We start from the raw sequence: 10,152 nt of genomic DNA on the forward strand, positions 1-10,152 counted from the left end.
TTCCATCTGACTGTGATTTGGGTAATCGGCTTCACATTAAGACAAGAGACCCATGTTGACATCACCTGCATACTTCAATGAAGCAGCTTTACATTGTTTGCGAGCTTGGTTATTTCATATTTAAATTTATAACTACAACACCTTTGCACTGTAGTGACATTTTTTCCCCCAAGAGCACATTAAAAATCCTCCTACAGTATTCTGATATCACCATTTAGGGTCTCTTTTACCCACAATGCAGTTAGAATAATGACATGATATCTCTGAAGTCAACTAGTGGCATTACCATCCCTCCATTCATATTCAGCACCTACTATGTGCCTGTGCTGTGAATACAACAGTGAACATAACTGATGTGGTTTCTCCTCTCACAGGGTTTCAAGTCTATGAGATTTAAAAGCTAGAAATGTCATGCTATTAACATTTACACTTTTATTTATTTTTGTAATAACACTAACAGACCAGTGAGTCTTTATATTTGTGGAAAGAAGAGAGACCTGTGACAGGACCATAAAACGTAGAATTGGAGATGGTCTCTTGGAGTGTGTTCTGTCAACATGAGTAATATGCTGTGACCTACATTTTCTAGAACCTGTTCTTTTTAGGGTTCCATGTTAGAATTCACCACTAGCCTCCCTTGCATGACATCTGGAAGGCAAAGTGAAGAAGGCCTTAGTTTTTGAGCCACATAGGAGTTTCATATATACCTGGTTCCAGCCCGTTTTCCTGATTCTTGGCCCAGCCAGTCCAAACTATCCTGGTTACCCCCACCTACATGACTTCCCCTTTCTCAGACCTGTTCCACAACAAAGATCCACCACAGTTTGGATTCTCCTGTAAGTGCTCATGTGTCCACTGGGCAACAAATTTAAGACTGTTGTGGCTGAGAAAGTTTTGTGACGCACTGACTCCCCTCTTCTCTATATTGTATTTGTATAAGGTCTAATTTGTGTAGAAAATACTTGGTTCTGTTGATCCTGCTAGTGACCGAGTGCTCCTGATTCCACAACAATAGCTATGGTGGTGCACTCAGAAGGAACCACATGATCCTGCTGTGTGTGCCTCTATGCGCTGCTCAGTGATACCTGTGACCCAGTCCTTCCATTGAGAATGAGCACCTTCCTCTTATCAGATAAACTGTGGCTACTTCCAGTTACTCATAGTTACTTGAACATAATTCCTCAGTACATGTTCAGTTATGTTTAATTGTATGTGACTGAAAACGATGTTCCTTTTTTGTTTGTTTTTTAGGTCTAATGCTTCTGTAGATTTTTCTTAAGAACTGTTTTATTAACTTGCAAAAAACTTCTATACTAGCAAATATTAGGATATATTGAAACATCCCATTGTAATTGTGGATTTTTACATCAACTTGGTGTTTTTTTCAGGTTAATCGTTAAACATTTTGACTCAGTATTACCATGTATATTTTTCTTTAGGAAGATTTTATTTTTCCATAGTTACAATTTTTGTCATGAAATGGATTTCTCATTTGTTCTTAATTAAAGCTTTCAATCTTTTTTTGTTAGTGCCTTCTTGCCAGAAACTACCAGGTTGAAGGGGATATGTGTATACTTGTAGCTGATTCATTTCACTGGACTGCAGCAGCTAACACACCACTGTAAAGCAACTATACTCCAATAAGAAAATAAAATTTAATTTAAAAAAAAACTACCAGGTTCACACTTGTATTCAAATAGAAGGGTGGAACAAATCATAATAAGGATGGCCACAAACCATAAATGATAATAGGTTGTATCAGTAAGAGATTGTCCAAAAAGTCGTCTTACAAGATTTGGACTTGTGTTAGGTATTATCTCCTTTTCGAAATTTCAAATCAACTGAGGCTTTATGAGTTTTGATAAATTGTCAAGAACACAAACCTAACAAGGGATAGAGACAGGGTTACTATCCGAAGCAAGGCTTTCTTGCTCAGAAACCATGCTCTTGATGCTCATTTTTCAGCATCACTCTTCTACTAGGCACTGTAGGCTCAGAACATACACAATTTAGCATAGATAAGGCGCTGTGCACTCCAGACATATGGGCATGAAACAAGTTCTTGAAGTGCTGGTGCTCAAATTTCTGGGGGAAAGAGATGGTTAATATAACAGCACAGTCTGGGTTTATAAATGAAAGGGCTGTGAAGAAAGTAAACAATGCAGACTTACATGGTGGTATAATGGATAAGAATCTGCCTGCCAATGAAGAGGGTGTGGGTTCAATCCCTGGTCCGGGAAGATCCCACATGTCTCAGAGTAACTAACCCCGAGTGCCACAACTACTGAAACCGGCACATCTAGAGCCTATGGCACCACAACAGAGTAGTCACCACTCATTACAACTAGAGAAACCCTGCGTGCAGCAACAAAAGACCCAGAACAACCAAAAAAAATTTTTTTTTAAGTAAACAATGCTATAGGATAATAAGGACACTGGGAATGTGTGTCTGTGGAGGGCTGGGCCTCAAAAGTGAGGATGCATAACAGATCATTTTTTATTTCCACCATCTTGCATCTTAAACACTCTTTGAGGAACTGCTTGGGTGCAGATGTAAAAAGGGGGGGGGCAATATTGACAGTCCTGCAATCCTGGGGTTAACAGTAATAATTTTCCATAAAGATAGAGACATGGTTCATCTTCATTTTTGCCATAGTTAAAATTTTTACTGCATGCAATAGTAACCATGAGTCTTCATTGCATGTGATAGTAATCATACTTAACAGAATGAAGAACTAAAGACTTGGAGAGAAAGGACTTGGCCCCCAGCAGGCCTTTCTTGCAACCCCACCTTAATTAGGAAGCACCCTCTAAGGCTGCACCTGCCCTCTGCCTACACACAATAGGAAAGAAGTGATAGGGCTCTCAGGATCTGTCTTTAATTCAAGCATATTTGCACCCTTTATTGCATATCATTAGGCCACTGCCAATGGTCTAGCTGTCTGGTCTCACCACCAAGAACAACTTCTTATCCAAGGTCACCCCTTTACAGATGTAGAGCTCATAACATCTTGCCTCACAATTACCCAAACATAAGTTCAGGTCACAAACATCCATGCACATAATAAAACCTCAGAGCTTCAGAGGCTCATTTCAGTACACAAGAAACTGACTTGAGTTTCTGAGACACATACCTACATCTCAGACCTGATGCTATATATGACCTTGGCCCAAATATGTTAGCAAATCTGGAAAACTCAGCAGTGGCCACAGGACTGGAAAAGGTCAGTTTTCATTCCAATCCCAAAGAAAGGCAATGCCAAAGAATGCTCAAACTACTGCACAATTGCACTCATCTCACACGCTAGTAAAGTAATGCTCAAAATTCTCCAAGCCAGGCTTCAACAGTACATGAACCATGAATGTCCAGATTTCAAGCTGGATTTAGAAAAGGCAGAGGAATTAGAGATCAAATTGCCAACATCTGTTGCATTATCAAAAACACAAAAGAGTTCCAGAAAAACATCTATTTCTGCTTTATTGACTATGCCAAAGCCTTTGACTGTGTGGATCACCACAAACTGTGGAAAATTCTTAAAGAGATGGGAATACCAAACCACCTGACCTGCCTCCTGGGAAATCTGTACGCAGGTCAGGAAGCAACAGTTAGAACTGGACATGGTCGGGATGGGGAATACGTGTAAATCTATGGCTAATTCATATAAATGTATGACAAAACCCACTGAAATGTTGTGAAGTAATTAGTCTCCAACTAATAAAAAAAAATAAATAAAAATAAAAAAATTTTTTAAATTAATTAAAAAAAAAAAAAAGAACTGGACATGGAACAACAGACTGGTTCCAGATTGGGAAAAGAGCACATCAAGGCTGTATACTGTCACCCTGCTTATTTAACTTATATTCAGAGAACATCATGAGAACACTGAGCTGGATGAAGCACAAGCTGGAATCAAGACTGCCTGGAGAAATATCAATAATCTCAGATATGCAGATGACACCACCCTTACAGAAGAAAGAGAAGAAGAACTAAAGAGCCTCTTGATGAAAGTGAAAGAGAAGAGTGAAAAAGTTGGCTTAAAGCTCAACATTCAGAAAACTAAAATCATGGCATCTGGTCCCACCACTTCATGGGAAATAGATGGGGAAACAATAGAAATAGTGACAGACTTTATTTTTGGGCTCCAAAATCACTGCAGATGGTGATTGCAACCATGAAATTAAAAAACACTTGCTCCTTGGAAGAAAAGTTATGACTAACCTAGACGGCATATTAAAAAGCAGAGGCAGTGGGCAGAAGTGGCTGTTGGAGGCTTTAAGGTAGCTTTAAATTCCTGCTGTCTTGGCAGCTCATCCCTTTCAGCTGGAGACGGGCTCCTCACCACTGATGGCTGTGGACGTGAAGTCGCGAGTGAAGCGTTATGAAAAACTGGACTTCCTCGGGGAGGGACAGTTTGCCACGGTTTACAAGGCCAGAGACAAGAACACCAACCAAACTGTCGCCATTAAGAAAATCAAACTTGGACATAGATCAGAAGCTAAAGATGGTATAAATAGAACAGCCTTAAGAGAGATAAAATTATTACAGGAGCTAAGTCATCCAAATATAATTGGTCTCCTTGATGCTTTTGGACATAAATCTAACATTAGCCTTGTCTTTGATTTTATGGAAACTGATCTAGAGGTTATAATAAAGGATAACAGTCTTGTGCTAACACCTTCACATATCAAAGCCTATATGTTGATGACTCTTCAAGGATTAGAATATTTACATCAACATTGGATTCTGCATAGGGACCTAAAACCAAACAACTTGTTGCTAGATGAAAAATGGAGTTCTAAAACTGGCCGATTTTGGCCTGGCCAAATCATTTGGGAGCCCCAGTAGAGCTTATACACATCAGGTTGTAACCAGGTGGTATCGGGCCCCTGAGCTACTGTTTGGAGCTAGAATGTATGGTGTAGGTGTGGACATGTGGGCTGTGGGCTGTATATTAGCAGAGTTGCTTCTAAGGGTTCCTTTTTTGCCAGGAGATTCAGACCTTGATCAACTAACAAGAATATTTGAAACTTTGGGCACACCAACTGAAGAGCAGTGGCCTGACGTGTAGTCTTCCAGATTTCATGACATTTAAGAGTTTTCCTGGAATCCCATTACAACATATCTTCATTGCAGCAGGAGATGACTTGCTAGATCTTATACAAGGCTTATTCTTATTTAATCCATGTGCTCGAATTACAGCCACACAGGCGTTGAAAACTAAGTATTTCAGTAATCGGCCAGGGCCAACACCTGGATGTCAGCTGCCAAGACCAAACTGTCCAGCAGAGGCTCTAAAGGAGCAGTCCAATCCAGCCATGGCAACAAAACGGAAGAAAACAGAGGCCTTGGAACAAGGAGGATTACCCAAGAAGCTAATTTTTTAGCTACAGAGAAAACTGGACAATATTCTACTACTGAAGGAAACAGTGAAAAAGGCACAATAGTAAACATAAAGTAAATGCTTTAAAAGATATTTGTAAATATTCTACACGTGTAAAATATGTAAAACTGGGTTATTTTTATTAAATGTATTTTAAAACAAACAAACAAAAAAAAAGCAGAGGGCATTACTTTGCCAACAAGGTCAATGTAGTCGAAGCTATGGTTTTTCATAGAGTTGGACTGTAAAGAAAGCTGAGCACCGAAGAATTGATGCTTTTGAACTGTGGTGTTGGAGAAGACTCTTGAGAGTCCCTTAGACTGCAAGGAGACTCAATCAGTCCATCCTAAAGGAAATCAGTCCTGAATATTCATTGGAAGGACTGATGCTGAAGCTGAAACTCCAATACTTTGGCCACCTGATGCGAAGAGCTGACTTATTTGAAAAGACCCTGATGCTGGGAAAGACTGAAGGTGGGAGGAGAAGGGGACTTCAGAGGATGAGATGGTTGTATGGCATCACCAACTCAATGGACATGAGTTTGAGTAAACTCCGGGAGTTGGTGATAGACAGGGAGGCCTGCAGTCCATGGGGTCGCAAAGAATCAGACACGACTAAGTGACTGAACTGAACTGAACAGGACATTCATAAAACAGAAAAAACACTGAGAGGTCTCTGCCCTAAGGGCCTAGATAGAATGCTGGGACCTCCTCTATGTTGGTGAACTTACCAACAAATGCACCTTATTCCACATTTTAAAACTCCACTGGCAATAAAATTGATGGGCTTACTTCCCAAACTAGGGGTGAGAGGTCCATAGAGCTGATGGCAAACAAACTTTTTAGGACTCCCCTCACACCTTTTGCAGGAACTACTCATTGTGCTCTGGCCATGGCAGATCCTTGTATAGGCGTATTACTCTCTGTGTCACCAGATTTCTGAAGCCAAAAGGCAAGAACTCACCAACACACTCCTACTGCCTTCAGTGTTCCAACATTTTTGTTGTGTTCAATTAATTTTTTAAAATATGCAACACTGGGCTCTTCTAAAAAGGTATGGGGGGGGGGCGGTGGTCTGGAAAAGATTACTACTATCTGCACCATTCTGAAAATTAATGGAAACTGCTGCTTCCCCAGGAGGTACCGGCCTCTTAACCAGTTAACCCATGGAGCCCCTGGTAAGAGAACCACTCCACAGGGCTTTCTCCTACTGCTCTCTTCTAGCGTTCAACCATGACCCTGATAACCACCCCTTACCTTTTTTTTCTTTTTTTGCAGGCTGTTTTATTTTTAATTTTTATTATTTTTTCCATTTATTTATAACCCCTTACCTTTAATTATATGCCAATATCACTCACTGTAACATAAGTTACATGTACTCATCATTTCACACCCTCTGACGGAAGAAATTTTCACATAATGAGGTACAGGGAAGTCATTAGGGCATACATGATTTAACTTGAACTTCATGCTAACTGAAATACTCTGTCTTGGACTTCCCTGGTGGTCCAGTTGTTAAGAATCTTTCTGCCAATGCAGGGGACACAGGTTCAATCCCTGATCCAGGAAGATCCCACATGCCACGGGAGAGCTCAGTGTCTACACCGCAACACTGAGCCCACACTCTCGAGCCCGTGCTCTGCAACAGAGCAGCCTCTGCTCGCCACAACTAGAGAGCGCGCGGGCAGTGCGAAGACCCAGCACAGCCAAAACTAAATTAATTTAAAAAACACTGTCTTATAGCCTGTCAAACATAGGTTGTACATCTGCTTTAGCTATTACAGAAGCATGTCCCTCATCTTCCAGTCATACAAAGGATTAAGTCAGAACCCACCGCAGTCACCCACTGAAGGGTACTGAGGATGGGAAAAACAGGATGAAACATTCTATGCTTCGGATAAAGGGGCTCCTAGATAGTTAAGATGCATATTTAAGAATTTCAAGGATCCCAGATTCCTGCATCTCCCCATAGATGAAAAATCACTAAAAGCATTAACTTGAGATGTCTGTTCCTTGTGATTAGGAGTAATCTTTTACCAAAACATATGCTTGTCTACATGTATTTCCCAGCCAAAAAAAAAAAAATGTATGTACTGGTCCTCCACTACCTCTTAGTAGCTCTGAGGGGGCTAATCCAGAGAGTTGCTTCCTGGGCTACAGTCCTCAGTTTGGCTTGAATAAAACGCTTTTCTATTCTTATTATAGATTGTTCATTGATTACTTGCATCAACACCTCCAACAGCATAACCTGACCTGCCCATATGCCTAACACGTCACAACTCCACCAAGATAATGTTCGAGACCCTCCACATTTCAGATAAATTTCAGCTAACGCTGTACAGTGGGGGAGGGAGGCTTCCCAGGCAGTTCAGTGGTAAGGAATCCACCTGCCAATGCCAAGGAGACACACGAGACACAGGTTCAACCCCTGGGTCAGAAAGACCCCCTGGAGAAGCAAATGGCACCCCACTCCAGTGTTCTTGCCTTGGAGAACCCCAGGGACAGAGGAGACTGGCAGGCTACGGTCCACAGGGTTGCAAAGAGTCGGACACGGCTGAGCACACATGCACCATCACCCACCATACAATGGGGACCTTAATTAAGGGCCAGCCTACAGTCACTCCTCGTACTTCTATTAGGGGAAACACACTGACTGATACCACCCACCCTGGCCAGGTACCACACTAGCCATTTTCATGCGTTATTTTATGACAGGAGGTCCTGGCGAGGAACATGGAACTAACAAGCCACCACCGGCCGCAAGAGTTCAGGAAAGGTCAAAATGAGATGCTACGTGTCTTACCACCTCCCAGAGTCCTCCTTGCTGGCATCCATCTTGGCTGAGCAATATGTGCACCCCCTGGAAAGACCCTGAGTCAGAATGATTGGCTGGAGACAACCGGGAAACTAATCCCATCACCATAAAACCCGAGACTGTGAGCCATGTGTCACAGCAGTTCTCCTGGGTTTCCTCACCCTACTGCTTTCTGCCCAGGGGTCCCTTCCCAATAAAGTCTCTTACTTTGTCAGCACATGTGTCTCCTTGGACAATTCATTTCCAAGTGTTAAATAAGAGGCCACTCTTAGGCCCTGGAAGGGGCCTTGCTTCCTGCAACACTTCTGTTTGTATTCCTCCTTTACACATTGTAAAATACTCTATGCTGTTTAGGGCAACTTATGCCATATTCTCTAAAAATCTCCACCTTTCTATCAACACCCCAAACTCTCTTTAATATGTCAAAACATCAGAGGACTAATTGTAAGTATTTTTAAATTTTCTGTGTATTATGATATTTTGGGTATCTTACAAAACCTTTCTGGCTGGGAAGAAACCATCCCTTCCAGGGCTGGACATTTTAAGAGAGAGCAAAGAGCCCAGCTAGAAGCATGCCTTTGATGTGCAAACTAACAAATTCAAAGCCAGACCTCCTCCATCTGGCCTGTACTCACCCTCTCCCTCCCTCCCCAGCAATATTTCCCATCTTAATCATCCCAGGGCCAGGGCCAGGCAACTAGGGACCACCCCTGCAGTCCAAAGCCCACCAAAATTATTCAAGCTAGCCAATCCTAAACGGCTCGCTCTGCCCTGCCTCGCTTCCCAATAAAGGCTGCCCCCCAACCCCGAGTCTCTCGCCTCCTGACTGCCCTTGTATCTTTCCCACGTGGCCCTGCATGGGACGTTGTGGCGTCTCTAGGACGTGTAGAGTGTGAGCGCCCCACTACAAGGTACATTGTTTACTGTAACATAAGCACCTGACTTGAAGCTTTAGACAGCTGAGGCACCCATTTCAAAGACATCAGTTTTCATTTGAGCTATTTTTACTTTAGACTTGGGGCCTTAAGAGGCTCTGCTGAGGACCAAGGTGGGGGTGTGGTCAGGGCAGGAGACATAGGTGGCAAGTTCTCATTAGTTTGGCTTCACTTGAAAAAATGGTTTCAAGAAACTGCCAGTGAAATGAAAGACTGAATTACCCAATCGTGAAGAAAAGAAACTTGCTCTTTCTGGCCACAAGGTGTCCTCAGGCATCTGAGAACCTAGTGCAACTGTCTGGAGGACTGACCCAGAGACACATGCTATACAGGCTGATCGCCTATTGCTCTAAGCACTGGGTGGTTTTAGACTGTTGGAGGGAGAAACCCAGACATGTAAGAGTTGAACTGAGTCAAGGGTAACTCTTTGGGGAGTCGGACTAAGAAGCTGAACGCATTTGATTCATCATACTGTCCTCAGAGTTGTTCAGGGGTTTCCCTGGTGATCCAGGGGCTAACCCTCTGCTCTCCCAATGCAGGGGGGTCTGGGTTCCATGCCTGGTCTGGGAACTAGATCCCACAGGCTACAACTAAGAGTCTCCACGCAACTCAAGAAGAAAATGGCCACCCACTCCAGTATTCTTGCCTGGGAAATCCCATGAACAGAGGAGCCTGGCGGGCTACAGTCCATGGGGTTGCAAGAGTCAGACACGACTTAGCAGCTAAACTACCACCAAAGATCCCATGTGCCTCAATTAAGACTTGGTGTGGTCAAAATAGATAGATAGAAATAAATATTTTTTTAAGTTGGTTAGATCATATCTAAATTAGGCAACCAAATCAAGAATGGGAAGTCATGCCTCAAAGGCCCAACAGCTCCTTGACAATCACCTATGGGAACCTCAGCTGTGTTTATATGTAACACTTAAGGATCTGACACTTCCAAGTATTTTTTTTTTTTTACTTCCAAGTATTTAAATAAATGGCAAGTCAAACAATAACTTCTCCCTGAGACGGCCCAA

General features: G+C 42.4%; 1 protein-coding gene across 1 annotated transcript; it reads left to right on the plus strand.

The window, feature by feature from the left end:
• Nucleotides 1-4,240: 4,240 nt before the first annotated feature.
• Nucleotides 4,241-5,507, plus strand: LOC122440488 (cyclin-dependent kinase 7-like). The gene is given in 3 exon segments (XM_043466794.1): nt 4,241-4,786; nt 4,788-5,062; nt 5,064-5,507. Coding segments are annotated over 3 exon segments (1,038 nt in total). The 5' UTR covers nt 4,241-4,345; the 3' UTR covers nt 5,386-5,507.
• The last annotated feature ends 4,645 nt before the right edge of the window (nt 5,508-10,152 follow it).

The sequence above is a fragment of the Cervus canadensis genome, chromosome 4, assembly GCF_019320065.1.
Source record: "Cervus canadensis isolate Bull #8, Minnesota chromosome 4, ASM1932006v1, whole genome shotgun sequence".
In the NCBI taxonomy this organism is placed as follows: Eukaryota; Metazoa; Chordata; class Mammalia; order Artiodactyla; family Cervidae; genus Cervus; species Cervus canadensis.